This window comes from Macrobrachium nipponense, chromosome 15 (genome assembly GCF_015104395.2).
Source record: "Macrobrachium nipponense isolate FS-2020 chromosome 15, ASM1510439v2, whole genome shotgun sequence".
NCBI classification, from domain to species: Eukaryota; Metazoa; Arthropoda; class Malacostraca; order Decapoda; family Palaemonidae; genus Macrobrachium; species Macrobrachium nipponense.
In genome coordinates this window covers 33420818-33438230 of record NC_087208.1, presented here as the reverse complement: position 1 = coordinate 33438230, position 17413 = coordinate 33420818, and the positions used below count along the sequence as shown (strand labels likewise).

The window sequence follows — 17413 nt, the reverse complement described above, 5'->3', positions numbered from 1 at the left end:
TTCAACAAAAGAAATCAAACCATATTACTACATTAAAGTGAATATAAAAGGAACAGGTCACAGAAGCTACTGGTAGCAAAAGAAAACTCCTACACACAGTACATACGTATTCAGTATCTTGGTCTTTCCAATTTGACTTAAAAGATTTAGAAATTGTGGATCTTCAAGCATTTCCTAGACTGGTTCATCGGCCGATTGGACTGAGTCGGAAATGGCCGCTTAAACAAATAATAATAACAATCCTAGACTGTTTTACATATTATTGCACTTTCAGAACCTGATAACAACATTGTTATAATTCAAGATTCCACAGAAAAAATGCCCTTTAAGGATTAAAAGGTAAATGGAGGGAAGTAAATAAATAACAGATAAATAAAAAACAACAAATATTTCCAAACATACACCATAATAAGTAAAAAAAATAGAGGGAATGCCAAATGGCACTTTGAAGACCTATCTCTTTTTCTTCACCTTAGGCACAACAGAATCAATAATAGATGGTTGATAAAGTCAGCTTTGAGATAGCAAAGATCCTTACCCAAAAACATTCTGTAAGTGTGGTAGGGTGTTACAGGGAAGAAGATGCCTGTTGTGAACCCCTGGATTCAGTCCAATCAGTAGAGTTAAATATAATCAGCAAAGCCAAAAAGACTGTTTACATTAGTCTTTATTGTATACATATTGAATTATTCACAAGCACATTAAATGCACAAAGTCTAACAAGATATGGGGGACTCGGACAACATTCTCATCAGACGTAGGGAAATTATAGACAATTTTTCTCACAAATCTCTTGAACAATACACAATAGAGCAGCTCAGCTGAGAAAAAAGAAATGAAATACCTAATGAAAAAATATAAAAACTAAAATAATGAAAGAAAAATCAGTGGTCAGAGAGTAAAGTAGGTTTTAAATAATTAAGGACACCTACACACCATGTAATATTTTAGCTACTGTATGGTAAGCTAAATTTATTTTGTTGGGCAGAATTACCATATTTAAAAATCTCCATCATTATACAAAAAAACAATCAAAGCATTTATTACTCAGAAAGACTGAAATCAATATGTTTGGTAAAGACTCTACTGTACATGCTGACATAATTTAACAAAAACTTTACTATGACCTATTAATTAATACTTTTCTGTATAACAAAGGTAAGCATAAATATTATTATGAAATCATCTGGTAATAAAAATACAAATACTGACTTTCTTAACTATGCCTGTTATCACAGCTTTCGGATCCACATGTCAAATAAGAATACAGTAAAAAGAATCTTATCTTACCTTAACAGCAAAATAAGGCTCAGTGAAAAAGATCTCAAGAAGTATTATTCCACCTAAAACATTCTTCATCAGATATGTAGACTCGGTCGACAGATGCTCGTTGAACCTCACTTCTTTTGTCCAGAAGCTCCGTGTTTCTCTCTCCCTGTTCAGAGTGGCCCTGTTAAAATAATAATAATGTAACTACAGTAGATTAGCAATGCTGAATTTTATAATACACATTTCTTTATATGTTTACTAAAGGGGTATTTTTTCTTACCAGGAATCTAGCACTCTCTCCCCATTTTGTCTAGAAGCTACTGAATCTACTGAATGTTATTTTTTTTTACACTGCCCTCTTAATACCTATGTGTTGCCATGGTAACAAAACTATTCCACTTCTCATATTTGTCTCCTCTTCTCATTTACTCTTATGCATAGACTGGGTACATAATAGAAATTTGCCAAGAAATTGAATTTTATAGTTTTCTCAAGGACTGAGCATATCTTTGACAAATTTAATAAGTAAATTACCTAATCTATTCATCTGTTTTTGTAAGACTGCTTTTATTTTGAGGGCAACACATTTATCTTGTCTACCATAGGTTCAGCTTACAAAAAAGCCATTAATACAAAGGAAAGCATTAAATCCAGTTCCTTAATATTTCTCTTCACTGAATATATCTTTTCTCTTCACTGAATTCATCTAAAAGTGACCCAATCATGAAGAAAATCTGAGGTTTAAATCACAACTGTCTATTGAATTAGGACTCATTGCTTTTTGGTACAAAATTTTCTGAAAATCTGTATAAGAAAAAACCAATGATTTTCTTAAATCATATGACTAGAAATGTATACTATTTAACAAAAAAGTTATTCAATTTTAATTGCAAATGTACAAAATACTTTTAGGGGAAAATAAGGTCAAAATTATCTAGATGTGCACACATACCCTTTTTGAATGGGTCCTTTGGTTACAGAAAGGGACAAAAAGCCAAGACTCTGAAGATACTGGATGTACTCTTTCAAGAAATTCATGCACAGCGATCCGTGCCATTTATCGTCTCCGCCTGTTATGTGACGCTTGCGTTGTGCCGGGCTTGACACCGCGGTCATCAAAGATAGCGTTCGGCGTAATTCAGCTGGTCCAGTGCTAACGGCTCCTTTCATGGAGCTGCCAGAGTCATGTCTTGATCGCTGCTTGATGGAAAAAGTTACATTTATAAACTTTCATATTATGGTATGGAAATTTATAACCTAAAATCAAAGTTATACCTAATACATTATCATAAAAACCTTTCATGTACAATGTTATAAACTGAAATGGTCTTACGTGCACAAATGAAGTCGTACACAAAAATTGTTTTGGAAAAAATAGTGCTTTACCACGGATGAAAGTCTATTTTGGTTTAACTAGGACTAAAAAATAATTTGATGTAAGCAATTCATATTTAATCAATGAAAATTAACTGTATGTCCTTCAAAAGAATTGTGGGAAAGTCAAACTAGAAATGAGAATATAGTCTACATTATACATTATCCAAAGGATGGAGAATTCAGATTTAAAGGATTTCAAGAAGGGAAAAGGAGCTACATAATAAAGAAAAAGCTATGATAAGTAAATGGCCATGTTTCAACCAGCATGAAGGATCATATGGTCATGAAGAAAGGGCACTGATAAGGTCTTGAACCAGTAGGTAATTTCAATAGCAAGGACATGACAGACAAATGCAGATAGAAATAATAAAAGGGCTAAAACCCATAATCATTAACGGTGTCGATAACAATGATGGAGATAACTTACGTAAAAAATCAACTTCATAATAATTGAAAATGCTTACATTTTCTGGGGTTTTGAAACCCAGTGCTGTTGCCTTTTCTGGACCCATTTCTTCATTTGGTAAACTGTGGTCTCGTACGGCAGCTACCTGCCACCTCCATCTAGGGAGAACAGATTTTACAATTATATATTTTCATAAAATTATTATATTAGGATACTTACCTACTGTTGAAGTTAACCTTATATCTCTTGCCTATCAGGGCAGAAATATAAGCTTAATTTAACAGTAGGTAAGGTTCATCCCAACTAATTAAAAGTAATGCTTAAATTCTTGGCATCAACTGTTGTCAAACCTTCCTATAATAAATGGAGTTACAATGTCCCCAATATAATTTCTTTACCATCAAATATTTGTAATCCCAATGCTCCCAGGTCCACTAGTCTTTTTTTCGTCTATCAGACAGAAGTTGCCTCTACACATGCATCATCTGGAATGATTATTGATTGACCGATTGATTTATAGATTTTAGGCATAGTACATGCCAAGCACTGTGGCAACTAGGCCACTCAGCGCTGGAACGGAAATTGACAGCGAAAAGGTTGAAAGGTGTAACAGGAGGAAAACCTCGCAGTTGTACTATTAATCGACTGGTAGAAGAGGGTGGAAAGTAAGATGGACCGGCCGCGGCGCCCATGGAACAAAGGTACAGCTTAAAAGGAATGAAAGCAGTTTTATCCAAGGGCCAAAGGGACGCTGCAAATAACCTTGATTAATGCCTACATTGTACCACATGAGGTGCACTGACGTCACTAACCCCATATGGAATTCATGATCTGGAGCCTCAAGTATGTCTTAATACTTAACCCACATTTCGTGACCTTGCAATGCTGTTAAAAGCTCTGTTCATTGTTCCTCATAGCTTTACTTTGAAGAGGACCGCTATGCTAGAGCTGATGACTAATTCATTTTCCATTTATTCTTAATAATCACTTATTTCAGACCTTTTAGTGTACTGTACTCAGTAAACAAACTCTTAAACTGATGGCCTTGTGAGTTATTATCTTACTGATCACTCTGGAAATTTAGCTCATTCACAGTAAGCTTCATTTCAGTTTATTATTTCAGTGACTCATACATAATTGCACCCTCAGCATTTGTTATTGTACATGGTGAAAATTGCACATACTATTAAAGTGTTAACACTAACTAGCCTGCAGCCTCAATCGGTTCATGTACGTGGAAAGGGAGGTAGGCGAGTAATATACACCCACAGATCCAGATAGGACATGCACAGAAAGGCTACTTCCTTCTGTCTGACAGACAAAAGACTTGTAAACCAAGGAACATCAGAATATGAATATGGGCATAATTACAATTAATGGTATATAAAAAAATCAAGGTTATCTGTATAAGTCTTAATATGAGATAAAACTAAAAATCTCACCCAATAAGTCAATTTGGCTACATCTAGAAAGTTTTTCATTGCTATCTGTCCACTACAAATAAGAGTATCTCCCTCAGAGAAAATATGAAATATGACCAAGTAAATATGAGCTATTTTCAGTGAAACAGGTCATGAGTAGTACCTGCTTTGAAAATGGCAGTAAATCATAAATTTTGAAATGACCACTAAAGCAAACAAGTGTGAGATCCAGGATCAGAACCTTTCCTGACCATAATTGATGGTACAAACCGTGGAAGGAACAACATTGGAGTGTAGCAAAAGTGAACAAATCGTGCAGTCTGCTTGTAAAGATCCAGAATTTTTTCATCAAACGCTGGACTGGCATGACCTGGTGACTGAGAAATCATCTGTACCAAGACTTTCCTCTGGTTTTCTGAAATAACCAGAAAAATTACATAATGGATAGTCAACTAAAAATAATGAAAAATTAACTATTTAATTTTCCTACAGCAGCATTTCCATCAATGGGGAAATACTTTCAGTATCGTTCACACTGTAGTACATTTACATTACTAATTACAGTATGCAAAAATAAAGGTCAATACCTTTCTGCACTCTGAGTCTCTTGATTTCAAGCATCTGATTGCCGTGTCGTAACTCAAGCACTTTGAGATTTCCATAAGCTGAATTTCTCAGGCAGCGTACTGGTCTGCTGTCTCTGTACACATCTCCAATGCCAGGGACTTGCATGTTAGTCTGCAAAACAAAGTGTACATAACTTTTAAGTCCATCATTAATCAATATTTTCATACAGAAGCATGCACTTATTTTATTTTTAATTTTAATTTTAAAATATCATAAATTCACATATAAATTATGTTTTAATTAGTAGTCCCTAACATTATTCAAATGCTAAAATCATCAAAAGTATTGAAGATAAAAGAAAAATTCTTTTGGCAGATAAAATGTTACATCTTTAAATTTCATCCTATAGTATAATAAGATTTATTTTCAAAATATCATACATTCACATTTCAATGGAGTTTTAAGTATTGCATTATAATTTTCACCATGGGGCGGCCCTAACACTGCTATTCAAATGCTAATATCTCCAAAAGTATTGAAGATAACAGAAAAATTCTTTCAGCAGATAAAATCTTACATCTTTAAATTTCATCCCATATAGAATTATTTTTAAATTATTAGTCTTACTGGAAACGGGCTCATTTTTATCGGACTGACATGGCCCAGTCCTAACGCCATTCAAATGCTAATGTATCTCCAAAAGTATCGAAATTCAAAGAAAAATTTTTTTGGCAGATAAAACCTTACATTTTTCAATTCCATCCCATATAAGATTTCCTTAAGACTGTTTGAAATGAAATTAACGATAATAATTATGTAGTAGAGTTCAGAGATACCTAGTTAACCCATTCATGGTTTAACTTGAGGCTTCACGAGTTATCACCTTTAGGGCGTCCTACTGGTAATTATAAAATATATTACATGCTGCTGACTACTATTTCTACTTAATGGCATTTTTCCAAGCTTTCCTGTCAGCTAAAAATTAACTTGAAATGCATTCAAGAATATTTGAAGATGGCAAACTATTGGGGTAGAATAATTCATACCTGTAAACATTATAATACTGGGTCATTATACAGTATAAGGCCCCACTAAGCATGGGAGTAATATACTCCAAGACTATTCACCCCTTACTGGGAACTGTCAAAAACACTACACAAATATACATTTATTTTATCACATGAAGCTTCACTAATTGACACTGCAAAGAGTTAAACAGAAAGACATTAATGTTAACACGAGAAGTAAATGGCCAAATGGTATGAACTTGTGGTGGAAGGATTGTTATGCAGAACACTTTGAATAGTACAGTAACCCCCTACAGAGTCACTGAAAGTGGATTAGTATAATTTTTCATTGATGAAGAAATCTCTTAAAATATCATGTCAAGCAAGAGATCAACCTTAAATTGCAATGATTCAAGAGAAAGGTGGTACATAATCACTAACCTGAGACCTCCTGCCGCCTCGTTCGTTTACCACACCCAGCTGCGAGATAGGTGCTTGTGCCTTTATCAAAGCTTCAACAGTGGCAAATGAATAAAAATTTGGATTGTCCTGGAAAGAAAATGCTCTTTAATGTGTACATTCTAGAACATACTCAATTTACTGTTACTCAAACTGTACGCTTGTATTTTAAATTGCAAAAATGATATTGTTTTGATACAATAAAGTTTGTTCATACTTACCTGGCAGATATATATATATAGCTGTATTTTTCTGAAGTCCGACAGAATTTCAAAAACTTCTGGCACACGCAGTGGTCGGCCAGGTGGTTAGTACCCATTCCCGCCGCTGGGAGGCGGGTATCAGGAACCATTCCCATTTTCTATTCATAATTTTTATTTCCACTGTCCCCTGAGGGGAGGTGGGTGGGTACTTGATTATATATATCTGCCAGGTAAGTATGAACAAACTTTATTGTATCATAACAATATCATTTTGTTCATGAAACTTACCTGTCAGATATATATATAGCTGAATCCCACCGTTGGAGGTGGGAAGGGACAGAATAGAAGTATTTTGGGAACAAATGCATGCAGATGATTTACATCTTGGTTCCACCTGTTAGCATAGCTGGACTTCATGGTTATTGCCACATAAGTCTGCTTGTGCTACTAGAGTTGCCAGCGAGGTAGAGAACCTATATAGCTGGTGCACTCCAGATGATCTGTCAACAGGGCGAGACCATGACGTGACTAGACCATACTGACCATACCATGAGGTGCTTAAGAAGTAAAAAAAAAAAAAAAAAATATATATATATTATATATCATAGTCAATAGTATATATACTATATGTGTAGTATATATACTTTCCGCGGCCGCGCCCTCACCTCGTGAGCATTTCAGATCAAAAAGATTTCAAATCTTTGTGCAAAACACAATGAAGGAGCCTTTTTGAAAGAACTCCTTAACACTAAAACCAGGGTTGTTCTTCGATATGGGCAAGTCTGGTCTTTTCGGAACACTGCAGATTGCCGAATGACTTCGACTTTCTTTGAGTTTTATGTAGATAAAACTTGAGAGACCCGACAGGGCAAAGGACTCTCTCTGGCTCCTGCCCACTAACTTGTGCCATCCTTGATTCCAAGCTCCTGCCCAAGAACAGACGGGTTTCCATTCTTAGGCCACAACGGAAGGCTTAGAGAACACACCGCCTTGTGTTCTCTAACGCCAAAACTTCTGACGATGGCTTAAAACCTCACTAACACTCTTTGTCGTATCTAGGCTGGTTAGAAGAAGGCCTTCCTGATCACGTGCAAGAAGTTAATAGGTAGGAGATGGTTCGAATGCTTTGACATCAAGAACTTCAGACTACGTCTAAGTTCCATATTGAAAGCTTCGATCTGGACATGCACAGTCAGTCCGTGTGTACTAAAGTCAGGTGACCGACCAGTTGACCAGTCAGACGATCAAGGACAGCAAAGGCTGTACCCTGAAGACCATAAGGCACTATTCTTCGCTGAAGGATGAGTGTCTGGACTGCCTGGCGATTCAAGCTAAGTCAACCTTGGGGGTTGTGTATCAACGCAACCCAACGTCGTTAGCGAATCAACTCCTGAGAAACTCCTGACTCGAGCTTCTGTGCCAGGAGAAAGGAGCGAGGAGCAAAAAGGCGATTCAGTCCCGAAGGACGAATGCCTGACAGTCAACCTGGTCTCATGTTACACGATCATCAGGGGTGTATAAACGCAACCGACTTCGTCAACAAGAAACTCAGGGCTACTATATGTCGCCTGATCTCGCACGAGTGTCTGACTCCAAGAAAACAGGTGAGACAAAAAGTAGATGGTGAGCGAGTTTCGAGATTCCACAGAACTCAAAGATCGTGAAGGGCTTTGTTGTTTGACAGAAGCAAATCTCTGAGCCCAAAGGCCGTCAACAACATATTTGCGTATTCTTTAATAGTTGTGACTGCCAGCTTATCCCATTCTTCAGACGGAAAGGGAAGACGGTAATCTTATTTCTATCAACATCTCGATAGTCTGAACGTAGTCAGACTCAGAGCGGAGAGGTTATAGGTACCTTTCGTGTTAGAGTAGACCGACTCTCTCGGAAAAGGTCCTTGGAAAGTGAACTAGGAAGGACGTGACCTCTGTGAATCCAGGATCTTGAAGGCCAACATGGGGCGATCAGCGTCATTGTCGCTCCCTGTGACGTCATAAATCATCTTATTACATTTCCAAAGCGTTTGAAAAAGGGGAAAAGAGACTAAACATCCATCCCCATTCAATATCATAGGATGGCGTTTAATGGTACCGCTCCCGGATCGAGAATAAGGGAGCAGAGAAGAAGAAGCCTCTTCGTCCTCAACATAGCGAAGAGATGAATGAAAGGACGTCCCTAAAGTCTCCACAACTCTCAACATACTTCTAAAGAAAGATTCCACTCGGAAGTCAGTAGTTGCTGCCGTCGATTGAGACGATCCGCACGGACTTTTGCAATCCTGTAACGAACCTCTAGAGGATCGTTACATTCTACGCCTGTTGTTATAATAGGCTCTTTCTCATAAATTTGAACAGGGATCGAGAGAAGATACTTCTTAAGATATGAGAGAGCTGTGGAATATCAGAGTTGATCTGGACCACTGGTTCCAAAAACTCGTTTCGAGGACTGGAGGGACGACCGAATTGCTTCCACTTCTTTCAGATTATGATCCAGGACATCTGAAACCCCCTCCAGATGTCCGGCACCTTCTTTCTATCACCTCAGGTGATACTTGATGCACTGAGAGATGTTCAGAATCTTTCCTAGATCTTGAATAAAATTTCAGTTTTCCCGGTAGGAAAAACTGTTAGAGGTCGAATTGCAGTCTATTCAGGGAAACAAACTTCTTCAGGAAGGAAATGGTCCCAGCAAGCTCATCCATTCCCTCACACAGTATGCTTACTTCCCTAATAAGGCTGCGCTTTGCCTAAGCAGGAGAGCATATAATAGTGCAATGTTGTGGTAGACTCGTAGTCCTATACCGTGCGGTAACGAGCACCGAAAGGAGTAAGAGATATCTCTGTTGAACATAGTAAGGCAAAACGAATGCAATGTTTATTCATTCATGTAAGAAATCCCCTCAATCTTAGGCTAAAGTCCGTGATTGTAGGGCAGAGATACAGTTAGTCAGTCAATCCCGCAGGAGAGAGAGACATAACCGCCAGCACAGAGATACGGTTAGTCAGTCAATCCCGCAGGAGAGAGAGACGTAACCTACCGGGCATGACAGCGAACGAGCTGCTACTGGCTCGGTTGGACTGGAGGACAGTGACAGCAGCAGCTTACGTTCGTCGTCTCTTACCGTTATGCCTGGGTTGCCAGCTACCCTATTCTACGAAGAAATAGGTCCGTTATTTTTGAGCAGAAAGAGACTCTCAAGCTGGTATATTTAAGCGAAACAGAAAACGCTAAAATATAGATGCGTTTGTGTCGTCATAACACTACCATACAACGGTAAAAGATAATTCGGAAAACTCCTGGAAGGCTGCAGGGAGTAACGATTAAATGTCCTTAAAATAATAGACAATAGACCTCTCGGTTGCCATCCGAAGAGGTAACTACAGCAAGTGTATATGACTTGAACCAACCAGTAGTAAAATAACGCAAGGCAAAATATGATATCATTATACAATAAAGTTTGTTCATACTTACCTGGCAGACATATATATAGCCGAATTCGGAAATACAGCTACATACGTATCTGACAGGCAAGTTTCATGTACAAAACTTAGAGAATCGAAGCGGACAGCTCAAGCTTCTTATGTTATTGGACATAAGCGTTCATTGACGTAGTCTACAAGTCTATTTCTTGTACGAGTCTGCGAATGATGAATGAGAGCTCTTCCCGAATCTTGTCAATAAGAGCTTATCCGCTTACGCAATATAAAGTTAATGAGATGATTGTCAATGAGAACTAACCCATTTACGGGACAAAGAGATATTTTGTCAATGAGGGGATACCCAATTACTTGACAAAACGATAGTATATTGTCAATGGGGGAAAGTCACTGAATTGAAAAAACGTAATCCAGGAAGTCGAGCATATTATTTTCCCAATTCCCGTATCAATCGAGGAAGGGGCAAGAATCCTGTTAAGAGACTGGGCTTACGGCAGGTAGGACCCCGATGTTCAACTTCGGCAGCGTAGTCCCGAACTAGGAACTAACAAAAAATGACAATTTGTCGAAAATTGCATTTTTCCTAACTATACAAACCTGAGGTCCTTTAACAATAGGAAGGTAACTAGCGGCAGCTGGGACGGTCGTAAGCTTCGAACAAGGGGAGAACGGTAGTTAACTGCTTGTCCGATCGTGCGCGTGCCCGCGCGCCCGGAGAGGTGAAGAATCACTTTTGCTTTAGGCCCATGCAAAAGTTGCAGAGTGAGGGGTGGCATGAGGTGGGACTATATGTAAAGGACCTTCAGGTTTGTATAGTTAGGAAAAATGCAATTTTCGACAAATTGTCATTTGTTCCTGATACGTAATACAAATCCCTCGTGCCTTTAACAATAGGAAAGACTTCACTTCTTGGTGGGAGGAATCTGAGTCTTTTTGGTGAAACAGACTGGTGGTTCGTCCAACCCTGGAGTGCCTCTGGTCGTAAGAGCAAGGGAGGGATCCAAACCTCTGTCCGATTGATCGGGGTGTTGGCACCGGCAGAATCAATGTCACCTCAAAACTGGTCAGACCTCTGGGCCAAGTACTAAGAGAGAGGCAAGCGTAACTCTCTTCGTACCAGCAAGCAAGAACTGTTTCCTGTTTGCAAGAGACAATCATAAAATGATGGGTTTGTCTCAAATTGGCATCCACTCCTCCCTTGTTGGAGGAAGTGGTGGATATTTACTCCTATCCCTACTGAAAGGGATAGGATGGTGCTCTATTGAGTAGCTCACCTGCATCTCGTCCTTACCCAGCAGGGTGACGACCGTGCCCTCTACCCAGAGGTAGAGGGAAGAGATGGGAAGAGGAGCCAGTCACAACTCTCATTCCTCATCCATTCTTACGGTCACACCAGGACTCGATGCTGTTCAGCCTGCGAGGGTGGGTCTGGGTTAACTACACAACGTGTTGAGCAACCACACGGTTCCCAAGGAAAAAGATCCAAGGAACTGTGGGCAATATCCCGAAGGTAGAAGGAGGTGCATGCGGTTCGGTTGGACCAGGCGCCTGCCTTCATTACCTGCGCCACGGAGAAGTTCTTGCGGAACGCGAGAGAATGATGAAGAGGCGTCCACACTCATCCTGGGTGTCGAGTTTCTTCAGACAGCTCCGTCGCGGCTTCACAGGACAAAGCAGCATAGCCTTCGTATCGGAGGCGGTGAAGTCCATTAGGGAGGGTATTGTGAAGGACTCGAACCAATCGTCAGTTACCGAAGGGTTCTGAGTCTTCGCTACGAAGATCGGTACGAAATCGAGCGTCACAAATCCCCATCCCTTTGTGCTTGACTTCTCAAGAGAAGTCATGCAGTTACCTAAGACGAAAAGAAGGGGATAGTCGTATGACCTATCCCTCTTCTCGACTTTGTATGTACAGTACTCATACTGACAAGCTATTAGACGAAGTAATGATTGCTCTGGAACAACCGAACTAAGTCCACAGAATAGTTCGTAACTGACTCGGGCGCTCTGAAACAGCTGCCGACTGACTGGTTCGGAATCAGTAGAGGCAAGTTGTCCAAGCATCCGGGTAAGTCACGTGACCTTCGCCCTTTAAAGAGTTATGCTGAGACCAAACAAATAAAATATTTGTTAGTCACCGATGCCGGACGGCGCGGCGATGATTCTCTTAATGCATAAGCTCAAAAGGCGAAAGTCAATTGCCTTCAAAAGACCGAGGTCCCTGATGGCAAGAAAATCTCATAGACGTTGAATCTCAGCTTAAGGAGAAACAACACTGTGACGTTGAAGACGAAGGTAGGCAATGAATGCAACCTACGTCTTCCAGCTGAATCGAGAGAAGGAATCTCAAGATTCTAAACCTGTGCTTACAAATGACTGAAAACGCTAACCGCCATTTCATTGCTGTCCGGTGTGAGTGAAAGAGCGGGCGTTCTTCAGTAATGAAACACAGGGGAGAGCCGCCTGAAGAACTACTGCTCATGGGCTGAACGTTTGGAAGTAGAGCTGGCAGGTGTGGGAGTAGGCGATGTCTTTCAATACATCTGCTAATCCGGGGTGAACAATGAACAATTGCACACCTCCGAATACAAGATATTTTGAGGACAAACTCAGATTCCGCAAAAATCATTCGCATTATCGAGATACAATGCAGCAAGAGACTATTACAGAATTCTGTTACCGTGCGGTAAACAGAAAGATGAGAGTCGAATAGATATCTCTGGTTTAAAATTCTCGCAATACCGAAGACGATGAATACTAGCTCACAGCAGTAGATGGTCATTCATGTATGCGAGAATCCCCGTTAATCAGAGACTTAAGTCCGTGATTGTTGGGCAGAGATACGGTTGGTATTCAATCAAAGCAGGTGAGAAAGACATAACCAACCGTCCATCTCAAAGCGGCAGCTGGTACTGAAATGCCTCGGGCAATTCAATACGCAGTAGCTGTCGCTGACTCGTCATCCTGAGTTGCCAAGTAATCCTTTCCACGAAGGAATGCGTTCGGCTAGAACCACTGAGCATAAATGATATGCTCGAGCAATTATATTTATGCGAAACGAATTTCGGTAAATATAAAGCTTAAATGGTGTTGTGTGACAACACCATAAGTATATAAAATTGAAACTGGAAACTCCTGGGAGGTTGCAGGCAACCCGAGTTGCAGTTCAATTAGAATACTTTTCGTCTAAGTCGCAATCCGTAGAATAACCAGGATATGCGCCTACCCCTTGGACCATTCAACTGCTTAGCAGAATCATGTCGCGAGGTTAATATACGTACGTAGTATATTTGTAGGATTCTGAACAACGATCTCCATCCTAAATTCTTTCCTTCAAGAAAACAAAATGATATTGTCATGTTACAATAAAGTTTTATACATACTTACCTGACAGATATATACTTAGCTATAGACTCCGTCGTCTCCGACAGAATTTCAAATTTCGCGGCACACGCTACAGGTAGGTCAGGTGATCTACTGCCCTGCCCTGGTGGCAGGACTAGGAACCATCCCCCGTTTTTTCTAATCAGAATTCTTCTCTTCCCACCTGTTCTCCTGCGGGAGGCTGGTGGGCCATTAATCCGTATATCTGTCAGGTAAGTATGTATAAAACTTTATTGTAACATGACAATATCATTTTTATACATTCAACTTCCCTGCCAGATATATACTTAGCTGATTAGCACCCATTGGTGGTGGGTAAGAGACAGCTAACTACTGAAATAGACAGGTAAACAACATATGTTGTAGGTATTAATAAACCTTGGTTCCTACCTTATTAGGCTGAAGACTTCGCGGCTACTGCCTTGGAGTCTGCTTAGCCTCAAGAGCCTCAGCGAGATATTGATCTATGGCTAAGAGTTCTTGTGGGTCTGCCAATGGGGTCTTATCCACTTACTCGGCAGAGCCTAAAGGCCTTTGTCATTGGGTGCTATTCCACTAACATGACAATACACCTTGTTCAAGGAGCACAAAACCGATCCTGATCACCTGATCCTAACATCCATGTTAGTTCTAAGATTGTAAGGGAGTTATCCCGAACTCCTTACAAACATAATTACACTTTCATTACAAAAAAAAATATAACAAAAAAAAATTTGTACTCCCCTACTAGTCATACATACCCTTGATCCCCTACCAGCAATGACACTCTGCTCCGTGCGACAGTAGTGAGCTTGCTAATAGAAAACCAAGCACATATCTGACAAGAGGGTTTATGTACGCTAAAAAACACAAAATTAAGGATCAGTCTTTGCTCCAAGACCCAGTACTGTATCTGCTGATACAAAAGGACCTAGCGAGAAGCACTTCTCATAGGTCACTCTCACATCCTTCAGATAATGAGATGCAAACACTGAATTGCACCTCCAATATGTAGTCTCAATGATATTCTTTAGAGACTATTCTTTTGGAACGCCAAAGACGTTGCTACTGCCCTCACTTCATGAGTCTTGACCTTTAGAAGACCGAAGGATTCCCTCCGAGCAGTTCTTGTGAGCGTCCGTAATAACGCTTCTCACAAAGAAAGCCAAGGCGTTCTTGGACATGAGTCTTTTGGGGTTCTTCACCGCACACCAAAGACCTTGTTGACAAGCTCCCATCTGTCTCTCCTCTCTAAATAGTATTTAAGAGCTCTCACTGGACAGAGAGATCTCTCTATCTCTCTGCCTACCATGTTAGATAGGCCATTTTACCTCAAAACTTCTGGGCAAGGTTTTGACGGGTTTTCGTTCGTTTGCCATTTGCCAAAGAATTGTCTGGAAAGAACAGATGGCAGCATCTCCTTTGAACCCACCGTGGAATCCAGAGCGTGTAATTCGCTCGTCCTCTTGGCTGTAGCGAGAGCCACCAGGAACAAGCAGATTTCCTAGTGACGTCGCGGAAGGACGCCAGATGTAAAGGCTCGAATTTATCCGATGAAAGGAATTTCAGGACCACGTCTAGATTCCAACTAGGTGTTCTAGGAGTAGCTGCTTTCGAAGTCTCAAAAGATCTAATTAGATCGTGTAGATCTTTGTCGTTAGCAATGTCCAGGCCTCGATTCCTGAAAACTGAAGACAGCATGCTTCGGTATCCTTTTATTGTCGAGGACAGATAGGTGTGATTCCTCTCTCAGAAAGAGGAGGAAATCGGCAATATTCACTATAGAGGTACTGGAGAGGACAGCTTCTGACCCTTACACCACCTCCTAAAGACTTCCCACTTCGACTGGTATACTCTTCTCGTCGAAGCTCTGCGGGCTCTAGCGATAGAGCCCGCAGCCTTGCGAGAAAAAGCCTCTCGCTCTGACAAGTCTTTCGTAGTCGAAAGGCAGTCAGAGCGAGACCTGGGAGGTTGTGATGAAACCTCTCGAAGTGGGGTTGTCTGAGTAGATCGTGTCTGTTTGGGAAGCGATCTGGGGAAGTCCCACTAATCCACTCCAGTACCTCCGTGAACCATTCCTGGGCTGGCCAAAAATGGGGCTATGAGTGTCAACTTCGTGCTCTTCGAAGCTACGAACTTCCTGAGCACTTCCCCCAGGATTTTGAACGGGGGAAAGGCGTATGCGTCCACACCCGACCAATCCATGAGAAACGCGTCTATTGCGAAGGCTCTCGGATCTTCCACTAGAGAGCAAAAGATCTCTATTCTTTTGGAGAGGAACGTCGCAAACAGGTCTATGTGAGGTCTCCCCCACAGGGACCAAAGACTTCGACACACTTCTTCGTGAAGAGTCCATTCTGTGGGAAGGACCTGATTTCTCCTCTCAGTCTGTCCGCTCTCACATTCTTGATCCCTTGAACAAACCTTGTGAGGAGAGTTATGCCTCTTTCTTCCGTCCAGGTTAACAGGTGTCTTGTCAACTGATAGAGGGAGAAAGAGTGCGTGCCTCCTTGCTTGCGTATGTAGCCAGAGCCGTGGTGTTGTCCGAGTTTATCTGTATCACCCCGTCTCTGACTATCTCTTCGAAGAACTTTAAGGCTAGGTGTATGGCCACAAGTTCCTTGCAATTGATGTGCCAGGACACCTGTTCCTTTTGTCCAGGTGCCTGACGACCCATCCCTTGCTCCTAGCGTCGCTCCCCATCCCGACTCCGAAGCGTTGGTAAATAACACTTGGTCTGGGTTTCTGCAGAGCAAGCGATACGCCTTCGTTCTTTTGAAGCGGAGGGATCCACCACTTCAGATGATCTTTTTACTTACTTGTGGAAGTTGGAAAGATGTCCGAGAGTTGACCCAGCCGTCTTCCACTCCACACCTCTTTGAGGGAAAAACTGAAGAGGGCGAAGGTGAAGTCTCCCTAGCGAGAAGAACTTTTCCAATGAGGACAGGGTCCCTAAAAGGCTCAGGTAATCCTCGCTGAGCTGTTCTTTCTCTCTAAGAAGCTCGAGATTTCTCGACAAACCTCGAGCGATTCTTTCTCGCGAAGGATATACCCGAAAACGAAAAGAGAATCCATCTGAATCCCCAGATAGACCAAGTTCTGGCTGGGGATCAGTTGTGACTTCTCGAGGTTGACGAGTAACCCTAGCGAATCTATCATGTTCCTTGTTACTTCTAAGTCCTCCAAGCACTGAATCTTCGACTTGGCCCTGATCAGCCAGTCGTCCAGGTAGAGGGAGATGTTTATCCCCTCTAGGTGAAGCCATCTTGCTACATTCGCCATCAGGTTGGTGAATACTTGTGGGGCTGTAGACAGACCGAAGCACAGAGCCCTGACTGAAAGATCTTGTCTCCTATTACAAAGCGAAGATATTTCTTTGACAAATGGTGAATGGGAACGTGGAAATATGCGTCTTGTAGGTCCAGAGAGACCATCCAATCTCCTGGACGAAGAGCCGACATTACAGAGGCGGACGTTCCCATGCGCAAACTTCTTTTTCTGTACGAAGCGATCAGAGCGCTTACGTCCAGAACTGGCCTCCACCCCCCGATGCCTTTGGTACTAGAAAAAGGCGATTGTAAAATCCCGGGGAGTGTGGATCCTGCACAAGTTCGATGGCCTCTTTTTCCCACATTTGCTCCACCATTTGAAGGAGAGTCTTTCTCATTAACGGGTCTCTGTACCTCGCTGACAGTTCCCGAGGCGTAGATGTTAGGGGCGGGCTGTCGTCGAAGGGATTACATATCCCTTCTTCAGGACCGACACTGACCAAGGGTCGGCTCCCCTTTTTGCCCATACTCCTGCAAAGTTCAGGAGTCTGGCGCCCACTGGTGCTTGGAGGAGCAACAAGTCACTTTGATTTCTTGAAGGGCCTAAATGAAGACCTTCCTCTCTTTTCAGAGCT

The 17413-nt window shown here is 41.2% G+C and overlaps 1 protein-coding gene across 1 annotated transcript in view; it reads right to left on the bottom strand.

Annotated features, from left to right (window-relative positions):
* The window catches only part of LOC135227071 (KICSTOR complex protein SZT2-like), a gene marked incomplete at its 5' end in the record, with an annotated part of 399314 nt that overhangs the window by 28132 nt on the left and 353769 nt on the right, over nt 1-17413 (bottom strand). The window contains 6 exon segments of the mRNA XM_064266896.1: nt 1291-1450; nt 2222-2466; nt 3111-3210; nt 4744-4888; nt 5061-5211; nt 6489-6596. Of these exon segments, the coding sequence (XP_064122966.1) occupies nt 1291-1450; nt 2222-2466; nt 3111-3210; nt 4744-4888; nt 5061-5211; nt 6489-6596 (909 nt within the window).